At 42.9% G+C, this 22502-nt stretch overlaps 1 protein-coding gene across 3 annotated transcripts in view; it reads left to right on the top strand.

Annotated features, from left to right (window-relative positions):
* The window catches only part of LOC140848918 (mitoguardin 1-like), a 106255-nt gene that overhangs the window by 74995 nt on the left and 8758 nt on the right, over positions 1-22502 (top strand). For 2 of the 3 annotated variants that reach the window (XR_012130219.1, XR_012130220.1), the window contains exons 2-3: positions 6735-6835; positions 18059-18640. Coding sequence is in view for 1 of the 3 variants with exons in the window: in XM_073234172.1 (XP_073090273.1) it covers positions 6735-6835 (101 nt within the window). In the remaining 2 variants the exon portion in view is untranslated. Of the gene's footprint in view, positions 1-6734; positions 6836-18058; positions 18641-22502 lie in introns of those variants that run through there. The other variant, XM_073234172.1, reaches the window with a different exon arrangement.

The raw sequence follows: 22502 nt of genomic DNA on the forward strand, positions 1-22502 counted from the left end.
GGAAGGACATAGCTAGAAGCAGGGGTGGTGTTTCTACACATCTTCAAGGTCTCCCTGTTTTCAGAGTGAAGAGTCTTTGCTCATCTTCGAGGACAAGATATGTTTTTGTGGACAGATAACTTCCAAGGACTGCACCGGTTGTTCTCTAGCTTGTGCTTTCCCATGCTGCGTTCAGACATGGGGGAAGGTGCTTTCCCATTCTCCCTACAAACATGTGAGAAGACAAAGGCAGTCCCTAACAGCTGAGAAACAGGTGATGAGGGCAAAGATGGAGGAGGCCCCTGGGACCTAGTTAAAGGGGGGCTGAAAAGCTCAGGCTTAATCTGCAGGGAATGAAGGTGGAGGAGGTGAGATGGGGGAGTTGATGGTGGGGAAGGAAGGGAGAAGGGCTGTTGTAGGAGAAGAAGGGGAAGGGAGTTAACGGGAGGCTTCTGCGGGGGCGGCGGCTTGCAGGCTAGGAGAACTTGGGAGGGGGCTGGGGGAAGGAGGAGGTGAAAAGCTTCGATATAGGGAATCTCCTTCCATTTTTTCAGGCGCTGGCAGTAGTTAAAAAGATCGCAAGTGATGTTAGGATCAAGAGTTCCCCCTGCGGGCCATTGGTTGCTATTGTCTAGGGGGTATTTCGGCCAATCTTGGGAGCAATATTTATGGAGAAGTTTTGGTTTTATATCAGGCATCAGGGAGGGGGTAGCCAGATGCTTAAGCAGGCATTCAAGAGGTGAACTTTCAGGGAGGGATGAGGAGGCTCCCATGGCTAAAGGACAGAGAAGGAGACAAACAGGGTAAGATGAACGGAGATCCTCGGACTGGAGGAAGACGGCAAGGAGACAAAGGGAGTCCCCGATGATCCTTGGTGGTCTGCAGAAACTCGTATACGAGTCGGAATTTCTTGGGAAGTGTGGGTCGTCACCCAGACTTCCCTAAGAAGGCAGAGTGCCGGAGTCACAAGGTACCTAGCGCTAGTCGTTTTCGGCAGACAGAACAGATTTCGGAGGACGGAACAGAAGGAGGAGGGGGCGGGGAAAGGGAGCGTCTCATCCACAAAGGAGTCACCTTGTTTACGGCTGTTGGAGGGGTGGCCTGAGATTCTGCCGCAGCCGTGAAGGCCTGAGGCAGGGATTTATGGCTGTCGGACGAGGGGCCTGCGGGTCCGCCGCAGCCGTGAAGGCCTGAGGCGGTGATTTATGGCTTTTGGAGGAGGGGCCTGAGGGTCCGCCGCAGCCGTGAAGGCCTGAGGCGGGGACAGTTCCCTCCTCATCTCTGAGCGTCAGGGCCTTGCCGGAGGATCACGGTAAATGGCACTGCGATAGCTCAGGGAAGAGTGGCCCACCCCTGGGAAATTTTGCTTAAAAAGTTTCAGCACTGATGGAAGGGATGGTGAATGCGTTTATGACTGTCGGAGGAGGGGTCTGAGAGTCCGCCGCAGCAGTAAAGGCTTGAGGCGGGGATTTATGGCTGTCGGGGGAGGGGCCTGAGGGTCCGCCACAGCCGTGAAGGCCTGAGGCGGGGAGAGTTCCCTCCTCGTCCCTGAGCGTCTGGGCCTTGCCGGATGATTACGGTCAATGGCACTGCGATAGCTCGGGGAAGAGTGGCCCACTCTGGGGGGAAAACTTACCTAAAGGCCAGAGAGGAGTGGTGAGTGTGAGGAGCCAGCGCCGGAAAAAGAGGATGAGGGCAAGCTGCTGCTGGTGTCGGGGGGAAGATGGGGCCCAGTTGGGGTGTCCCGTCTCCCGGGTTTCGGCACCAATGAAAGGAAAGGAGCGACACATAGCAATTCACTGGAGAGTTCCGCTTTATTAGGGAAAGGTGCTGGGTTATATAGGAAGGGGCATGAATTGATTGAGGTGTCACTTCTAAGGGGCTGGTGGCTGTTGGCTAGGTGCTGGGATTGGGAGGGGGGCGCGAGGTGATTGGGCTTCAGGTGGCGCCGGCGGGAACTGAGGACCCTTCCCCCCCTCCCCCCTGAAGAGAAGCCGGAAGTTTGCCATCTTACTGGTGGGGACCCTTCAGTTAATGCCTGACTTTCCATAATGATTATACCAGTTGACATTTCCAACCGTGGTATGTAGGAGCTTCCATTGCTGTATATCCTCAACAAAGAAATTTATTTATTTTTTTCCAATTTAGTAATTCTGGTAGCCTGTGTAATGTTTCCTCAGTGCAGTTTTAGCTTTTTGTTTTTCTGCTAAGAAAAATTTGGTAGGAAGTTTCTGAAAATATTGACTAAGATGAAGCCTTTGGTTTTCAATTTTCCATGCTGTCGCTCTCTGAATACCACAACCAAGAGTTGGAGATACTTTGCAGAAAGAGTATTTTAAAGTTTAATTGGATGTATAAAAGAAGTTAGTTTGATATATTGCCCAATATTCTTTCTTTTTACTTTTTATTGACTTACCTAAAAAAACAGATGCATTATTTCTCTTCATAATTACTAAGCCACTCTTCCAGGAATCATAACAGTTACTGAAATGAAATGTATGGGTTGTGGTATACAAAGCTGAATTTAATGAATAAATCTTTCCAGTTCCTTTGAGCCATTTTTCTTTGTTAGATTTTTTTTTTTAAGTACAACCATAGTAACTGATGTGGACGACATTGTATGGCTGGTTACTGTTGAGTGAAGTGAAACAGACTTTTAACAGCTCATGGGTAATGTCTGAAAGGTGAACTGACATAAGATAAATGTCTCTGTTCCACTCTAAAAATAGCAAAAGGTGTATGCAGCCAATATTTAACTTGACCTGTAATTTAATCCCACTTTAAAAGTACTTTGTCATAATGAATATTGTACTATGACTTCTTTTTGCACAATGAATACTAATAATGAAAAATAATTAAAATAAAGGTTTGAAAGCTGTACATGTTGATTCAGTTTTGTGTACCTCTCAAAACTTGTGTGTATGTTTTAAAAAATCATGCACTGAATAGAGAAATGGACATTTTTCTGGATAATTGAATGTCAAAAAAATACTAGTCTTGCAGCTGTTTTTAAGTTGTGGAAGCAAACATTGCCTGGGTTTGTAACCTTTTGTCCCAGAATATTCATATGTCTCCCCATGACCCCCTCCTTGGGTTATGCTAAGTATATGGTATGTTGATTGCCTGGGGCTGGCCAAACCCAGGCATGCCTTATCTAGGGAAACATCTTATTGGGAGCAGACAACTCTGACCAAGGTTTTTTTCCTTGAGGTGCTTGGTCACACAAGAATGATCCCTTCTTTCATAGCACGTAGTCTTTGTCTCCTCACCCCATATAAGCAGTTACTTCCCTGTCCACAGTAATGGTGCACAACTTTGTCTTGCCAGCCAGTCCTGGGCTCCCTATACGTTAAGTCCCAGGAAACCCTCATGTCTCCTATGGCGTCTCTGGGTCTTTGCTTCGGGCTTTTGAGTGCTTGTAACTTTCCCACTCTCCTGGGTGATCAGACTTGTGATCACATGAGTATAAAACAATGTTGCTTTTTTCTCAAGTTTGATGAAAACATTTAAATTTCTAAAAGAAAAAAACATGTATTTCTGAAAGTAGAATAATTTAACCTAGAATTTTGTTCCATTATTAGTCATTTAGTAGTAGGATTTTAAGCCTACAAGTTATGTACTTTAAAAGAACTGATGTAAACATCATCTGAAAACAATTGTATTTAAACTTAGAAGATAAATGGTTAAAATGTCAACTACGGTCCCACCAAATATAAATTAGGGAAAAATATGCTACATATATTGTTATTTTTGATACTTAATAGGAATGAACCTTGTGCCAATCACGATTTATTTACTCTTCTGCTTGGCCTAGAGTTTAGAGTATAAATTGGTTGCAAAACTTTTGAGTTTAAACTTAATTAATGGTTTGGATTTTAAAAAGCTCCATACTTACAGTATAGAGTCACAAAATGTCTGTGTTTTCTGAAACTTGGGGGTTTTAAACAGGATTTGAAAAATTTGTGGTAAAAGTAATGAACTTTATTTCGGGAAAAATGAAGGAATAGAAATTGGGATGAATGAAAGCCAGAGAGATTTTCTGTTTTGTTTTGTTTTGTTTTGTTTGAAGGTTAAAAGTTTATTTATTTTATTAAGGTATTATTGATATACACTCTTAAGAAGGTTTCACATGAAAAACACAGTGTGGTTACAGCATTCACCCATATCATCGAGTCCTCCCCATACCCCTTTGCAGTCACTGTACATCAGTGTAGTAAGATGCCAGAGTCACTACTTGTCTTCTCTGTGCTACCCTGTCTTCTCCTCTTCCCCGTGATCCCACGCACACTATCTGCACCAATCATGATACCCCACAATCCCCTTTTCAGTCCCTCCCCACCCGCCCTCTCATACCCCTCCCCTTTGGTAACCGCTGTTATCTTCTTGGAGTCTCTGAGTCTGCTGCTGTTTTGGTCCTTCAGTTTTGCTTCACTGTTATACTTCACAAATGAGGGAAATCATTTGATACTTGTCTTTCTCTGCCTGGCTTATTTCACTGAACATAATACCCTCTAGCTCCATCCATGTTGCAAAGGGTAGGATTTGTTTGTTTCTTATGGCTGAATAGTATTCCATTGTGTATATGTACCACCTCTTCTTTATCCATTGAGCAGCTACTGATAGACACTTAGGTTGCTTCCACATCTTGGCTATTGTAAATAGTGCTGCAATAAACATAGGGGTGAATATGTCTTTTTGCATCTGAGAAATTATATTCTTTGGATAAATTCTGAGGAGTGGAATTCCCGGGTCAAATCGTATTTCTATTTTTAGTTTTTTGAGGAACCTTCATATTGCTTTCTACAATGGTTGAACTACTTTACATTCCCAACAGCTATGTAGGACGGTTCCCCTTTCTCCACATCCTCACCAGCATTTGTTGTTCCTAGTCTTTTCTATGTTGGCCATCCTAACTGGTTTGAGGTGATATCTCATTGTGGTTTTTATTGGCATTTCTCTGGTAATTAGTGATGTGGAGCATCTTTTCATGTGCCTGTTGGTCATCTGAGTTTCTTCTCTGGAGAATTGTCTGTTCATATCCTCCACCCATTTTTAAATCAGGTTATTTGCTTTTTGGTTGTTGAGGCATGTGTGTTTCTTAAATATTTTTTATGTTAACCCCTTGTCAGATATGTAATTCACAAATGTATTCTCCCATACTGTAGGATGCCTTTCTGTTCTGCTGATGGTGTCCTTTGCTGTACAGAAGTATTTTAGTTTGATGTAATCCCATGTGTTCATTTTTGCTTTGTTTCCCTTGCTCGAGGAGATGCGTTCAGGAAAAAAGTTGCTTATGTTTATATTCAGGAGATTTTTGCCTATGTTTTTCTTCTAAGAGTTTCATGGTTTTGTGATTTACATTCATGTCTTTGATCAATTTTGAGTTTACTTTTGTGCATGGGGTTAGACAATAATCCAGTTTCATTCTCCTGAGTGTAGTTGTCCAGTTTTGCCAACACCTTTCTGTTTTCTTTTTAAAGAAAATAAAGTATCTGACACACAGCAGATTAGATCCAAAATAAGAAAATCAGTATATATTATGTTCTTTGATTTTCATACTTGTGACAAATTGAAGCATATCAGTTGTTTGTTACAGTAGTTACACCTATAAGCAAGTACAGTATTTCTTTGAAAATTTAAAGTTAACAGATTCCTAATAATAGTAAGTGAAAATATATTGACATTCACATTTAAAATGCTGTGTATTGTTAATTGGTGGATCGTCTTGGCATGGCCAAATAAACATTTGCAAAGGTACTTAAAGTTTTTCAGTCCTTAAGACTCACTGGAGCAATTATATTTGACCCTGAAATAAGCATTGTAACATCATTTTTGGCCTTTCCATGTTTTTTGGACTAGGTCTTAAAGCCTGAAAACTCAGAGATACCTTCTTGAATTATTCTAATTGATCAGCTTATTAAAAGTGACTGGCCAAGCATCTTATGTTAATAATTCATTTACTTTAAATGAACCTACCAATTCTTCCAATTTGGGCAAGGCCACTTGAACTAAATTGCATTGTTTGAAAATATTCTTTGGCATATGCTGATTTTTAAAATTAAAGTATCGTTGATATACAGTCTCATATTGGTTTCAAGTGTATATAACACAGTGGTTCAGCAGTTATCCACATTATTAAAGCCTCACCTCCTCTGGTGTGGGTATTATCTACCAACATAGAAAGATGTTACATAATCATTGACTGTATTCTCCATGCTGTACTACCATACCATGACCAACTTATATTGTGACTGTGAATTATTGTTCCTCTTTTCTCCCCTCCCCTTTCCCAACAACCTGCCCAACATCTCACCCTTGGTAACCACTAATCACTTCTCAGTCTATGAGTCTACTGCCATTTTGTTCCTTCTGTTTTGCTTTGTTTTTCTATTCTACAAATAAGTGAAATCATAGCACTGATTTTTTACCATGTGTGGTAGGTAATTCAATTCCAGTTGTTATATACCAATTTAAGTTACTATATATTCTAAAGATTTTTAAATCTGGATTAAATTTAATCCCTTTTTAAAGTAGACATGTCTGCTTTATAGCATTTTCTCCTCTTCTTGGCAGTGTTTCAGAATCAGTTAAATAATAAATATATTTGTCAAATTATATTCCATTGATTGGTATTGTTTTCCTTTTAGAGTCCAGTAGTCTAAATAAAGACTGAAGTAAAACAAAAGAAAAACCAGCTGTAGAATGGCAGTAACAAGCAATATCACGTTCTAAACATTTTGTCTTTTACTTTTAAGATAAAGGTACAGATACCACCATGAACAGGAATGTGGATGACTTTGGCCTGCGACATACCTTGAGCATTGCATCAACTGATTCCTTTGCTTCAGCAGCAGAGGTAGGACATGAATATCCATATAAAGATTTCTCATTTTTTTATTTGGTATCATTAATCTACAATTACATGAGGAACATTATGTTTACTAGGCTCCCCCCTTCACCAAGTCCCCCCCCCCACACCCCATTACAGTCAATGTCCATCAGCATAGTTAGATGTTGTAGAGTCACTACTGGTCTTCTCTGTGTTGCACAGCCCTCCCCATGCCCCCCCACCACATTATACATGCTAATCGTAATGTCCCCTTTTTCTCCCCTGCAGTTATCTCTCCCTTCCCACCCATCCTCCCCAGTCCCTTTCCCTTTGGTAACTGTTAGTCCATTCTTGGGTTCTGTGATTCTGCTGCTGTTTTGTTCCTTCAGTTTTTTCTTTGTTCTTCTACTCCACATATGAGTGAAATCATTTGATACTTGTCTTTCTCTGCCTGGCTTATTTCACTGAGCATAATACCCTCTAGCTCCATCCATGTTGTTGCAAATGGTGTGATTTGTTTTCTTCTTATGGCTGAATAATATTCCATTCTATATATGTACCACATCTTCTTTATCCATTCATCTGCTGATGGACACTTGAGTTGCTTCCATTTCTTGGCTATTATAAATAGTGCTGTGATAACCATAGGGGTGCATCTGTCTTTTTCAAACTGGGCTGCTGTATTCTTAGGGAGGATTTTTCATTTTTATTCAGCCAAAGAATACAGTTTTGCCATTGTGCATTGTGTAATCCAGTTCAATAGCCATTTGTTGAGCATCTACTATGTGGTAGATATAGGTACAAAGATGAATATAAGCTCCAACAGGAGCTTATAGTCTGTTTAGAGAGGTGGGCATGTAAACACATATTTTAGACATCTGGGCACATTCATATACTATGGATTATTGAAGAGGCATATAAAACTCTCTTAATGGAAAGCAAATCACCTTACATCATGTCTTAAAAATGTTAAAATTCTCCAGCTTATAAATCATAGTTATAGATATTTTTTTCCAAAGAAGTGATCAGATTCAAAAAGCTGAGAGAAAATTGACATATAACAATGTATCAGTTTAAGGCTTACCATATGATGACTTGATATACATATATTGTGAAATAATTAATATAAGTTAATACCTCCATCAACTCACATAATTACTTTTTTTTGGTTTTGGTAAGAAGATCTAAGATTTACTTGCTCAGCAGTTTTCATGTATGTATGTATGTAAATACACTATTATTAGCTATAGTCATCATGCTTTAGATTCCCAAAACTTTCATCTTCTAACTGGAAGTCTATACCCTTTGATCAACATCTCCCCATTTCTCCAACTCCTTGGCCTCTGGCAACTGCCATTCTACTCTTTTTATGGGGTTGACTTTTTTAGATGCTACACTTAAGTGATACCACAGAGTTGTCTTTCTCTGCCTGATGTTACTTCACTTAGCATAATGCCTTCAAGGTCCATCCATAGTGTCACAAATGGCAGGATTTCCTTTTTTCTGAGTGAAAAATATTCTGTCGAATATATATAAATGTGTATGCACACCTTCTTTATCCTTATGCCCGTCGAACACTTAGCATGTTCCCGTATGTTGGCTATTGTGAATAATGTTGTGGTGAACATGGGAGTGCAGATATATTGCAATTATTTCCTTTGGATATGTGTACCCAGAAGTGGAATTACTAGAGGATGTGCTTTGTCTGTTTTTAGTTTTTTTGAGGAACCTCCATACTACTTTCCATAGTGTCTGCACCAGTTTACATTCCCACTAGCAATGTACCAAGGTTCTCTTTTTTTCCACATCCTTGTGATCACTTATGTCTTGTTTTTGTATATTTTTTTATACTCTCCAATCTGACCTAGTGTGAGGTGATATCTCATGGTGTTTTTGATTTGCATTTCCCCAATCATTTAGTGATGTGGAGCATCTTTTCATGTGTCTGTTAGCTATCTGTATGTCTTCTTTGGAGAAATGTCTGTTCAGATCCTCTGCCAATTTTTTCATCAGATTATTTGTTTTTTTGGTGTTGAGTTGTATGAGTTCTTTATGTATTTTGGATGTTAACCCCTTGTCAGATACATAATTTGCAAATATATTATCCCATTCTGTAGATTGCTTTTCCTTTTGTTGATGGTTTCCTTTGCTGTGCAGTTTTTTAGTTTGATGTAGTCCCACGTGTTACTTTTGCTTTTGTTGCTGGTGTTTTTGGTGGCATAGCCAAAAAAACTGTTGTCAAGGAGCTTTTCCCCTATATTTTTTTAAAGGAGTTTTATGGTTTCACGTCTTATGTTTAAGTCTTGAATCCATTTTCAGTCACTTTTTGTAATTGTGTAAGATAGGGATTCCATTCAGGGTCTTGGAACCAATTCCATTGTGTACATGTGGGAAGGGGTTTTCCCATGACTTGACCCCAACCAATTCTGGCACCAGCAGGGTGTCCAAGAATCCAACTCAATTCTAATACTGTCTGCTTGGTGACAGCACAAGATTCCACCAAGTTAAAGACTCAGTCTCATAGGACTGCCCCTACATGTGTAAGTCCAGGGAGAGAAAATTCTGGGGCAAAATACCTCTAAAAACTGAAATCAGTCAAAGGGAGAAATAAAGTTTAAAACCTGTTTATTGCTTACAAACTCCAGTCCAGGGCCTTCTCTCTTTCCTGCTCCAGCAGAAGCAAAACTGGCCCTCCCATCACTTCTCAGGTACAGATAAGCCCTCTGTTGCCCAGGTAATTAATTACCCATTGATATGGAGATGAACTTCTCTCCACCCTGAGGAATGATGCAAATGCACAAAGCCATACTTCTTTCCACCTGAGAATGCCTATTGATATGCAGATGTACTAAAGCCAGGCGAGATATTCTGGAAATGTTATAATTTTACCCACAACACCCCACTGCAGATGCCAGTCACAAGCCCCAGGCTATTCCCTGACTTCTGACCAACTGGCTACAGATTGGAGTTCCAAGACCTCCCCCTTAGGTTTGACTAATTTACTAGAACCGCTCATGCAATACAGGAAGACACTTGGGTTTACCAGTTTAATAAAGGATACAAGTTAATAGCCAAATGAAGAGGTACATAAGGCAAATTCTCAAATAAAGGAGCTTCTATGCTCATGGAGCTTGGAGCCTGGCTTGGTGGCACATGGAAGCTTTCTGGTTCCTCAGTCATGGAAGCGCTCTCTTCAGCAGAGAAGCAGGATGCCAAAGAGAGAGAGCAAGCCAGCAAAATTCACTACTCATGGTTTTTTGTGAGGTTGTCATTGCAAGTCATGATTGACTGAGTCATTGGCTATTGGCTGATTCAACCTCCAACCCTCTGTCCTCTACCTTCCAGGGGTTGGTGGTTGGGGCCTGAGAGTTCCCACCTTCTTATCATAGAGTTGGGCCCCCTGGCAACTAGCCCCTGCCCTTGGGTGGGAACCAAAAGTCTCTTCGTTAACATAACAACACTAATGTCTGAAGTATTTTCAGCAACTGTAGATGAAGACCAAATATATCTAAGCAATACATTTTGATCATCTGAATGACAAAGTACATATTTCTTATAACTCATTATATCACAAGAGTCCATTTTAATTCTTCTGCATGTGGTTATCCACTGTGGGTAAAATTGTAATATTTCCAGAATATCTCACCTGGTTTTAGTATCAACAGGAGCTCAAGGGTGGAGAGAAGTATGGCTTTTGTGGATTTGCATAATTCCTCAGGGGTGGAGAGAAGTTCATCTCCATGTCAATGGGTAATTACCTGGGCAATGGAGGGGCTTATCTGTACCTGAGAGGTGAGAGGAAGGGCCAGTTTTGCTGCTGCTGGAGCAGGAGAGAGAGATGGGCTAGACTGCAGTTTGTAAGCAATAAATGGGTTTTAAGCTTTATTTCTCCCTTTAACTGATTTTGGTTTTTAGAGGTATTTTGCCCTTGGATTTCCTCTCCCTGGACTTATATCCACTTTTGCCACCACAATTTACGGAAGAGACTATCTGTTCCCCATTGGGTATTCTTGGCTCCCTTGTCAAATGTTGGTTGACCTTACATGTGAGGATTTTTTTCTAGGCTTTTGTTTGTCTGTATGTCTATTTTTATGCCAGTACCATATTGTGTGATTACTACAGCTTTGCAGTATAGTTTGAGATCAAGTGTGATCCTCTAGTTTGTTATTTCTCAGCCATTGGTTTGGCTATTTGGGTCTTTTGTGATTCCATACAAATTTTACGATTGTCTTTCTGTGAAAAATGCCATTGGAATTTTCATAGGTGTTGTAGTGAATCTATAGATGGCCTTAGGTAGTATGGATTTTAGCAATATTAATTCCTCTGATCTGTGAACACAAGGTATCTTTTCATTTATTTGTGTCTTCAGTTTCTTCCTCACAGTCTTAGTTTTCATTGCACATATTTTTCATCTCCTCCTTGGTTAAATTTATTCCTAAGTATTTTATCCTTTTTGCTATATGATGGGATTGCCTTCTTAATTGTCTTTCTTATATTTGTCACTAGGATATAAAAATACAGCTGATTTTTGTATAGTCACCTTGCATCTTTTTCTTCCATGAGGAACAATATACCTAATTGCTCTGAAGTTTCTTTATAATATGCAACTTAAGAAAATATTTTGCCAAGTGTACATTGTACTTTCTTTAAATTTGTTGTTTAAATTAGGATTTGATACATTAGGAAAAAAGTCCTTATGGAAAACAAAATACATGAATACCCCAAGAAGGGCTTAATATCTGAGAACATCCTAGGAATGCTTCTGGGATACAAATGTATGATTGCAGAATGTGAATGTTCCAAGGTAAACTATTTTCTAAGAAATTCTTCTTACATTATTTTTAATTGCATTTACTATATGCCAAGCACCTGAAGTTAAATTAGGGAAAACTATTTTAATGAAGAAAGATATTGAAGGGCCCCCACCAGTAAGATGGCAAACTTCCGGCTTCTCTTCAGGGTCCTTGGTTCCCGCCGGTGCCACCTGAAGCCCAATCACCTCTCGCCCCTCTCCAACTCCCAGCACCTAGCCAACAGCCACCAGCCCCGTAGAAGTAACACCACAATCACCCACGCCCCTTCCTATATAACCCAGCACCTTTCCCTAATAAAGCAGAATTCTCCGGTGAATTACTGCTGTGTGTCACTCCTTTCCTTTCATTGGTGGCGAAACCCAGGAGACGGGACACCCCAACTGGGCCCTGTCTTCCCCCCGACACCAGCAGCAGCTTGCCCTCGTCCTCTTTTTCCGGCGCTGGCTCATCACACTCACCACTCCTCTCTGGCCTTTAGGTAAGTTTTCCCCCCGGAGTGGGCCACTCTTCCCCGAGCTATCACAGTGCCATTGACTGTGATTGTCCGGCAACGCCCTGATGCTCGGGGAAGAGGAGGGAACTCTCCCTGCCTCAGGCCTTCACGGCTGCGGCGGACCCTCAGGCCCCTCCTCCAACAGCCATAAATCCCCACCTCAGGCCTTCACGGCTGCGGTGGACCCTCAGGCCCCTCCTCCGGCAGCCATAAATCACCACCTCAAGCCTTCACAGCTGCGGCAGACCCTCAGGACCCCCCTCCAACAGCCATAAATGAGGTGACTCCTTTGCAGATGAGAACGCTCCCTTCCCCCCCCCTCCTTCTGTTCCGTCCGCCGAAATCTGTTCTGTCTGCCAAAAATTCCTAGTGCTAGGTACCTCGTGACTCCAGCACTCTGCCTTCTTAAGGAAGTCTGGGTGACGACCCACAATTCCTAAGAAATTTCGACTCGTATACGAGTTTCCGAAGACCACCAAGGATCACTGGGGACACCCTTTGTCTCCTTGCGTTCTGCTTCCAGTCTGAGGATCTCCGTTCGTCTTCCCCTGTTTGTCTCCTTCTCTGTCCTTTAGCCATGGGAGCCTCCTCATCCCTCCCTGAAAGTTCACCTCTTGAATGCCTGCTTAAGCATCTGGCTACCCTCTCCCTGACACCTGATATAAAACCAAAACTTATCCGTAAATATTGCTTCCAAGATTGGCCAACATACCCCCTAGACAATAACAACCAATGGCCTGCAGGGGGAACTCTTGATCCTAACATCACTCGCAATCTCTTTAACTACTGCCAGCGCCTGAAAAAATGGAAGGAGATTCCCTATATTGAAGCTTTCTGCCTCCTCCTCCCCCCGCCCCGCCCCAAGTTCTCCTAGCCTGCAAGCCACCGCCCCCACAGAAGCCTCCCGTTCACTCCCTTCCCCTTCTTCTCCTACAACAGACCTTCTCCCTTCCTCCCCCACCATCTCCTCCCCCATCTCACCTCCTCCGCATTCGTCCCGGGCAGATTAAGCCTGAGCCTTTCAACCCCCCCTTTAACTAGGTCCCGGGGGCCTCCTCCATCTTTGCACTCATCACCTGTTTCTCCCCTGTTAGGGAACACCTTTGTCTTCTCACATGTTTGTAGGGTGAATGGGAAAGCACCTTCCCCCATGTCTGAACGCAACATGGGAAAGCACAAGCTAGAGAACAACCGGTGCAGTCCTTGGAAGTTATCTGTCCACAAAAAAATATCTTGTCCTCAATGACGAGCCAAGACTCCTCACTCTGAAAATAGGGAGACCTTGAAGATGTGTAGAAACACCACCCCTGCTTCTAGCTATGCCCTTCCCCCACTTGCTGATGTGGCAGGAATGGAGAACAAAGAACATTTTGTTTACGCATTCCATAAGCAATTAACTGGAGCCCTGCTGTAGCTCAGTTAGTAGAGCATGGGACTCTTAACCTCAGAGTCATGAGTTCAAGCCCAACTAGAGCGGCAGAGGCAAGCAGCTGGGCTGCTGGGTGGCAACACGTGAGTCTGATTCTATCTTTATTTTCATTGCCCCCCTTCTGCACTTCAGGACCTGCTTGACTAGGCATGGCTAGACCGCATCACTCCCCCACAGACTGAGCCAGAACCCTTCAGTCCCCCTCAGACTCGGTCCCAAGAGCCTCCCAAAATTATGGCCCCCCTCTGGGAGGTAGCAAGATCCGAAGTCATCGTGCGCATTCACGTCCCTTTCTCCTTAGGAGATTTAGCCCAACTAGAGAAACGCCTAGGTTCCTTTTCCACTGATCCCACGACATACATCAGGGAGTTTCAATGGACCCTCCAGTCTTACAGCCTCACACATCATGACATTTTCATGCTCCTGGCCAATACTCTCCTCCCTGAAGAGTGTAGACGAGTTTGGAACTTCGCCCAAATGCACGCTACCGAAACCCACAGGACTGACCCCACCTATCCCCCTGGCCCCACTGCTGTCCCCAAACAAGACCCACACTGGGATTATAACACCACTGTAGGTCTCCGCTCTCGAGATATTTTTGCCTCCTGCTTAATAGCAGGTCTGAAAAAGGCAGGTCGTAAAATAGTCAATTTTCAAAAGCTCCAAGACATAATTCAAAAGAGAGATGAAACCCCCTCTGAGGTCTTAGACAGACTCACTCAAGCCCTATTACAGTATACCAGCCTAGACCCAGAAACACCTGAAGGAAAACATGTCCTTATGACATACTTCCTAGCTCAAAGCTAACCCGACATTAAAGCTAAACTCAAAAAGTTAGAACAGGGCCCCGCTACCCCACAGACTGAGATCCTAACAGTGGCATTTAAAGTCTTCCATAACCGGGAGGAGGAGAAAGAATGCCATAAACAAAAGGCTGATCAGGCCAATTTCCAAATGTTGGTCCAGCTGATAAAACCACAACCTGGGTGCCCCTCTACAAACAAGCCCCCTCCCAGGAGCTTGTTTCAAGTGCAGAAAAGAGGGACATTGGTCAAGGGCATGCCCCTCCCCCAGATCTCCTACACCCCATGCCCCAGATGCCACAAAAAGGGCCACTGGGGATCTGATTGCCCAACCACCTGAAGGAGAGGCTGGACGAACAACCCCCATCCTAAACCCACCGTAGTGGGGCTGGCAGAAGAAGATTGACGGGGCCCGGGAGCTTCTCGCCCAACCATTTCCATCACAAAACAGGAGCCCAGGGTTACTTTAACAGTAGACGGTCTCCCCATCTCCTTCCTCCTAGATACAGGAGCCACCTTCTCAGTCTTGCCAGAATACCAGGGCCCTACCACTCCTGTCATTGCTCCTATAGTCGGGGTAGGAGGTAGACAGATTTTCCCATTAAAGCCCTCCCCCCTTTTTATGCACAATCCAAGACAATCCCATACCTTTCTCCCACTCCTTCCTGGTTATGCCCCAGTGTCCCATCCCTTTACTAGGACGGGACATCCTTTCTCTCCTGCACGTTTCCATAACTATATCCACTCCCTCAGCCCCCAGTACTCCCTTTCTGATAGCCCTCATAGCCGACAACCCCCCTCTACCCAATTAAAGCTCCGGTTCCGCCCTCATACACCCTGTAAATCCCAAAGTTTGGGACATTACAAGCCCCTCCGTATCTCTATGTCCTCCTGCCTCTATCAAATTACGCGACCCCTCTCAGTATATCTGTCAGGCCCAATACCCACTAACCACTTCAGCCATCATAGGCCTCCAACACATCATTCAAGATCTCTTAAACAAAAATTACCTCAGACCCACTCACTCCCTGTTTAATATCCCCATATTAGCTGTTAAAAAAACCAACAGATCTTACCACCTTGTCCAAGACCTTCGCCTCATCAACATGGCCATTGTCCCTATCCATCCCTTAGTTCCAAATCTGTACACCCTTTAATCGCAGATCCCTGCCTCAGCCTCCCACTTCTCAGTCCTAGATCTCAAATACGCATTTTTCCTATCCCTCTGGATCCCTCCTCCCAAGATTTTTTCACCTTCACCTAGATGGACCCATACACAAGACATTCTGAACAACTCACTTGGACAGTTTTGCCACAAAGCTTCTGAGATAGTCCCCATATTTTTAGACAGGTCCTAGCTCAGGACCTCAAACAGTTTCATCATGATCACTCCAAGTCCACTTATTACAATACATGGACAATCTTCTACTCTGCAGTCCCTCATGGGAACAGTCTCAACTTGACACTGCCTCCCTACTTAACCTTCTAGGTTCCAGAGGTTACCGAGTATCCCCCGTCAAAGCTCAAATCTCTTCCCCTCCTGTCACTTACCTCACATTCCTTCTATCTCAACAAAGAAAGTCCATTACCTTAGACAGAAAACGGCTCCTCTCCGACCTGCCCATTTCCAAAACCAAGACAGAAATCCTTTCCTTTCTAGGCCTGGCTAGGTATTTTAGAGCGTGGATCCCTAACTTCTCCCTGTTGGCAAGACCCCTATACGACCTCAGCAAGGGCCCCCCTAAAGAACCATTATCGTCCTCACCCCGACACTCCTTCATTAAGCTCTGTCAAGTCCTTGTGGAAGCCCCAGCTCTCCATCTTCCTGATTTGTCGAAGACCTTCTCATTATACATTCATGAGAGGTCCAGTCAAGCTCTAGGAGTCCTAGGCCAATATTATGGCCCATCCTTTGCCCCAATAGCTTATCTCTCCAAGCAATTAGACCCCACAGTTCGGGGATGGGCCCCCTGCCTACGAGCATTAGCCGCTAGACAGCTCTTGCAGAAGGAAGCTCATAAACTGACATTCAGGGCGCCCGTTACCATTCTGTCCCCACATCACCTAAAAGATCTCTTAACCTACAAAAGTTTATAGACTCTCCCTCCCTCCAGACTCCTGACCTTACTGTCCTCTTTCCTCCAAAATCCCGTTCACCCCCTTTGCCATCCATACCCAAATCATGACTTTTTCCTCCTTTACTGCTCTCTCGCTTTTTTTCCCTCATTCCTGTTGTCTTCCCCACCACCCCAGCCTCCTTTGTATGGCGATTCAAAGTCAGACAGACTTACACACAGCATCAAACAAAATTTACTGCCCTCTTTGCCACACCAGACTGCCCTCTGAAAAGCTGCTTGGAGCCTTTATACTTCCACTTTCCTCCCTCCACTGAAGTGTTCACTAGCAGCTACCCTTATTCTCCCTACCTTTGCTTCCTCTATGACCAAAAACAAGCCTATTGCAGGTGATGGCCAGACACCTACAGGAGATGTCCCTACTGGTCTTGCACCATTCACTACATGGGTAACTTCCAGTACCCACAGTATTAGTCCTCCAACCGTTTCATGAAATATACCAACAGCTCATTCTCCTTATCAATCCCAGATCCCTGGGACTCTCGATGGGCCGCCAGAGTCACAGCCTCAGTTTACTATACGGGGGGGGGGGGTCTTCGACCCCCCACGGTGCCCTTCATATCTCTCGAGAGTATGTTCCCTCTCATTCCCAGATCTCTCAAGTTGCATCAGATATCAGACATCCCGAAAAAGTCATTATACAAACTCTTGATGGCACCTCTTCATCGTCTTATTCCTCCTACTCTTAGTTACAGCTCATTCAAGACACCACCATCTTTCTCAACCACACCCTCAACACCGCCAATTGTTTCTTGTGCGCATCACTACAGCGCCCACTGCTGGCCGCCATGCCACTTAGTATTTCCAACTACTCCTTCCATGCAGAAAGACAACCCCTCTGCCCGCTGGCAGACATACCCCTATGGGAACCAGAATACGCAGAAAATCTCACCATCCACCACTGTGTAGGCCCAACTCCACCCCCCTCCAGCGCACTTCACTGCCTCCCAACTCCAGCACACCCTGCATTCTCATCACCCTAATCCCACAGCTTATACTTTACAGCATGGCGGAATTCCTTGAGCTCCAACCTCCCTTGCCCTCATGCACAAAAAGGGCTGCTTTCCTTCCCATCATGGTCGGTATCTCTTTGACCACCTCAGCCATTGGGGCAGGGTTTTCGGGAGGAGCCTTGGGTCACTCTCTATGGGCAGTTAGAGATCTCAATGCCAAACTTGAGAGAGCCCTGACATCCACTGCTGATTCCCTAGCCTCTCTCCAAAGACAGGTCACTTCGCTAGCTAAGGTCACCCTTCAAAACCGGCGGGCCTTAGATCTGCTTACAGCCAAGAAGGGCGGCACCTGCATCTTCCTGCGGGAAGAGTGCTGCTATTACATCAACGAATCCGGCATTGTAGAAACTGACATTACCAAACTCACCGACCTTGCCTCCAGCCTCCACTCTGCTTCCAATTACAACCCATTCTCTTCAATACTAACAAATCCCCTCCTCACCTGGCTCTGGCCCATTGCAGGCCCCATAATAATCATTCTTCTCGCCTGTCTCCTCTTACCCTGTATAATAAAGTTCATCAAATCCCAAGTTGGAAAAATCTCTAATCAAACTTTCAACCAGCTTTTACTCAGGAACTATCAGCTTCTGGCCACAGAAGATCCCTCACCCTCACGTGACCTCCTCACCACACGCTGAGATGGACCCTCCTCTCCCCTGGAAACTATTCCTGGAAACAATGGCCACAGACGTCTGGCTCCTGACACCCATATCCTCTTGGCACCATTGGAATCAACAGGTCCTCGACCTATGGTTACAGGGAACCTTCATTGATTTCCAACCTGAAGAAGTCCACATCTACTCATCCTTACTGTAGGGAGTCCTATCAACCCTTTCCTCCTGATCCTCAAGCCCTCACTCCCTTCTCCACCCCCGTTCAGCAGGAAGCAGCCAGAGAGAAAGCAACATCCACAACACCATAGAGGAGAAAGGGGGGGAATGAAGGGCCCCCACCAGTAAGATGGCAAACTTCCGGCTTCTCTTCGCGGTCCTCGGATCCCGCCGGCGCCACCTGAAGCCCAATCACCTCTTGCCCCCCTCCCAATCCCAGCACCTAGCCAACCGCCACCAGCCCCGTAGAAGTAACACCACAATCACCCATGCCCCTTCCTATATAACCCAGCACCTTTCCCTAATAAAGCGGAATTCTCCAGTGAATTGTTGCTGTGTGTTGCTCTTTTCCTTTCAGTTATTAAGAAAATAAGGTCAGAATTCCTTTGGAAGTTAAAACAGTTTGTAATCATTTGAAAGTTTTATTCATAATTACCAGAAGATTTCTTACCTATGTGGATTAAAGCAAGTACCTGGCATAGGCTTTTCTTTAAGCTAGACCAGTCATTTGTGATAGTATTTAACAGGATTTTCCTATATAAGCTTTGTGAAATATTGGTTTGAAAGCACAGCCTTTTATTCTCTGAAAAGTCTTTTTAAATATAATAGCTGTTTTGAGATACAATTCACATACTATAAAATACACTCTTTTAAGTGGTTTTTAGGATAATCAGAGAGTTGTGTAATCAGTACTGCTCTTTCATTCTAGAACATTTTTGTCCCCCCAATAAACCCCACTACAGTCACTGTCCATCAGCATAGTAAGATGTTGTAGAATCACTACTTGTCTTCTCTGTGTTGCAAAGCCCTCCTCTTTCCCCCACCCCCCACATTATACATGCTAATCATAATACCCCCTTTCTTCTTCCCCACCCTTATCCCTCCCTACCCTCCCATTTTCCCGAGTCTCCTTCCCTTTAGTAACTGTTAGTCCATTCTTGGGTTCTGTGATTCTGCTGCTGTTTTGTTCCTTCAGTTTTTCTTTTGTTCTTATACTCCACAGATGAGTGAAATCATTTGGTATTTGTTTTTCTCTGCTTGGATTATTTCACTGAGCATAATACCCTCTAGCTAAATCCATGTTGTTGCAAATTGTAGGATTTGTTTTCTTTTTATGGCTGACTAATATTCCATTGTGTATATGTACCACATCTTCTTCATCCATTCATCTACTGATGGACACTTAGGTTGCTTCCATTTCTTGGCTATTGTAAATAGTGCTGTGATAAACATAGCGGTGCATCTGTCTTTTTCAAACTGGAGTGCTGCATCCTTCAGGTAAATTCCTAGAAGTGGAATTCCTGGGTCAAATGGTAAGTTTATTTTGAGCATTTTGAGGAACCTCCATATTGCTTTCCACAATGGTTGAACTAACTTACATTCCCACCAGCAGTGTAGGAGGGTTCCCCTTTCTCCGCAACCTCACCAACATTTGTTGTTGTTTGTCTTTTGGATGGTGGCCATCCTTACTGGTGTAAGGTGATATCTCATTGTGGTTTTAATTTGCATTTCTCTGATAACTAGCAATGTGGGGCATCTTTTCATGTATCTGTTGGCCATCTGAATTTCTTCTTTGGAGAACAGTCTGTTCAGTTCCTCTCCATTTTTTAATTGGATTATTTGCTTTTTGTTAGTTGAGGTGTGTGAGCTCTTTATATGTTTTGGATGTCAAGCCTTAATCGGATCTGTTATTTATGAATATATTCTCATACTGGAGGGTACCTTTTTGTTCTATTGATGGTGTCCTTTGCTGTACAGAAGCTTTTCAGCTTGATATCGTCCCACTTGTTCATTGTTGCTTTTGTTTTCCTTGCCCAAGGAGATATATTCATGAAGAAGTCACTAATGTTCAAATCCAAGAGATTTTTGCCTATGTTTTTTTATAAGAGTTTTATGGTTTCATGACTTACATTCAGATCTTTGATCCATTTTGAATTTACTTTTGTGTACGGGGTTAGACAGTGATCCAGTTTCATTCTCTTACATGCAGCTGTCCAGTACCGCCAGCACCATCTGTTCAAGAGACTGTCATTTCCCCATTGTATGTTCATGGATCCTTTATTGAATATTAATTGACCATATATGTTTGGGTTAATGTCTGGAGTCTCTAATCTGTTCCATTGGTCTGTGGCTCTGTTCTTGTACCAGTACCAAATTGTCTTGATTACTATGGCTTTGTAGTAGAGCTTGAGGTTGGAGAGTGAGATCCCCACCACTTTATCCTTCTTTCTCAGGATTGCTTTGGCTATTCGGGGTCTTTGGTGTTTCCATATGAATTTTTGAACTATTTGTTCCAGTTCGTTGAAGAATGCTATTGGTAATTTGATAGGCGTTGCATTGAATCTGTATATTGCTTTGGGCAGGATGGCCATTTTGACGATATTAATTCTTCCTAGCCAGGAGCATGGGATGAGTTTCCATTTGTTAGTGTCCTCTTTAACTTCTCTTAAGAGTGTCTTACAGTTTTCAGGGTATAGGTCTTTCACTTCTTTGGTTAGGTTTATTCCTAGGTGTTTTATTCTTTTTGATGCAATTGTTAATGGAACTGTTTTCCTGATTTCTCTTTCTATTGGTTCATTGTTAGTGTATAGGAAAGCCACAGATTTCTGTGTGTTGATTTTGTGCCTGCACCTTTGCTGTATTCTGATATCAGTTCTAGTAATTTTGGAGTGGAGTCTTAGGGTTTTTTATGTACAATATCATGTCATCTGCAAATAGTGACAGTTTAACTTCTTCTTTACCAATCTGGATTACTTGTATTTATTTGTTTTATCTAATCGCCATGGCTAGGACCTCCAGTACTATGTTAAATAGCAGTGGGGAGAGTGGATATCCCTGTCTTGTTTCCAATCTCAGAGGAAAAGCTTTCAGCTTCTCACTGTTAAGTATGTTGTTGGCTGTGGGTTTATCGTATATGGCCTTTATTATGTTGAGGTACCTGCCCTTTATACCCATTTTGCTGAGAGTTTTTATCATGAATGGATGTCGAATTTTGTCGAATGCTTTTTCAGCATCTATGGAGATGATCATGTGGTATTTTTCTTTCTTTTTGTTGATGTGGTGGATGATGTTGATGGATTTTTTAATGTTGTAGCATTCTTGCATCCCTGGGATGAATCCCACTTGGTCGTGGTGTATGATCCTTTTGATATATTTTTGAATTTGGTTTGCTAATATTTTATTGAGTATTTTTGCATCTATATTCATCAGGGATATTGGTCTGTAATTTTCTTTTTTGGTGGGGTCTTTGCCTGGTTTTGGTATTAGGATGATGTTGGCTTCATAGAATGAGATTGGGAGTATTCCCTGCTCTTCTATTTTTTGGAAAACTTTAAGAAGAATGGGTATTATATCTTCTCTGTATGTCCGATAAAATTCCAAGGTAAATCCATCTGGCCCAGGGGTTTTTTTCTTGGGTAGTTTTTTGATTACTGCTTCAATTTCTTTGCTGGTAATTGGTTTGTTTACATTTTGTGTTTCTTCCTTGGTCAGTCTTGGAAGGTTGTATTTTTCTAGGAAGTTGTCCACTTCTTCTAGGTTTTCCAGCTTGTTGGTATATAGGTTTTCATAGTAGTCTTTAATAATTCTTTGTATTTCTGTGGGGTCTGTCGTGATTTTTCCATTCTCATTTCTGATTCTGTTGATTTGTGTTGATTCTCTTTTTCTCTTAATAAGTTTGGCTAGAGGCTTATCTATTTTGTTTATTTTCTCAGAGAACCAGCTCTTGGTTTCGTTGATTTTTGCTCTTGTTTTATTCTTCTCAATTTTGTTTATTTCTTCTCTGATCGTTATTATGTCCCTCCTTCTGCTGACTTTAGGCCTCATTTGTTCTTCTTTTTCCAGTTTCGATAGTTGTGATGTTAAGACTATTCATTTGGGATTGTTCTTCCTTCTTCAGGTGTGTTTGGATCGCTATATACTTTCCTCTTAAGACTGCTTTCGCTGCATCCCACAGAAGTTGGGGCTTTGTGTTGTTGTTTTCATTTGTTTCTATATATTCCTTGATCTCTATTTTAATTTGGTCGTTGATCCATTGACTAATTAGAAGTGTGTTGTTAAGCCTCCATGTGTTTGTGAGCCTTTTTGCTTTCTTTGTACAATTTATTTCTAGTTTTATACCTTTGTGGTCTGAAAAGTTGGTTGGTAGGATTTCAATGTTTTTGAATTTACTGAGGCT

This window comes from Manis javanica, chromosome 4 (genome assembly GCF_040802235.1).
Source record: "Manis javanica isolate MJ-LG chromosome 4, MJ_LKY, whole genome shotgun sequence".
Lineage (NCBI taxonomy): Eukaryota > Metazoa > Chordata > Mammalia > Pholidota > Manidae > Manis > Manis javanica.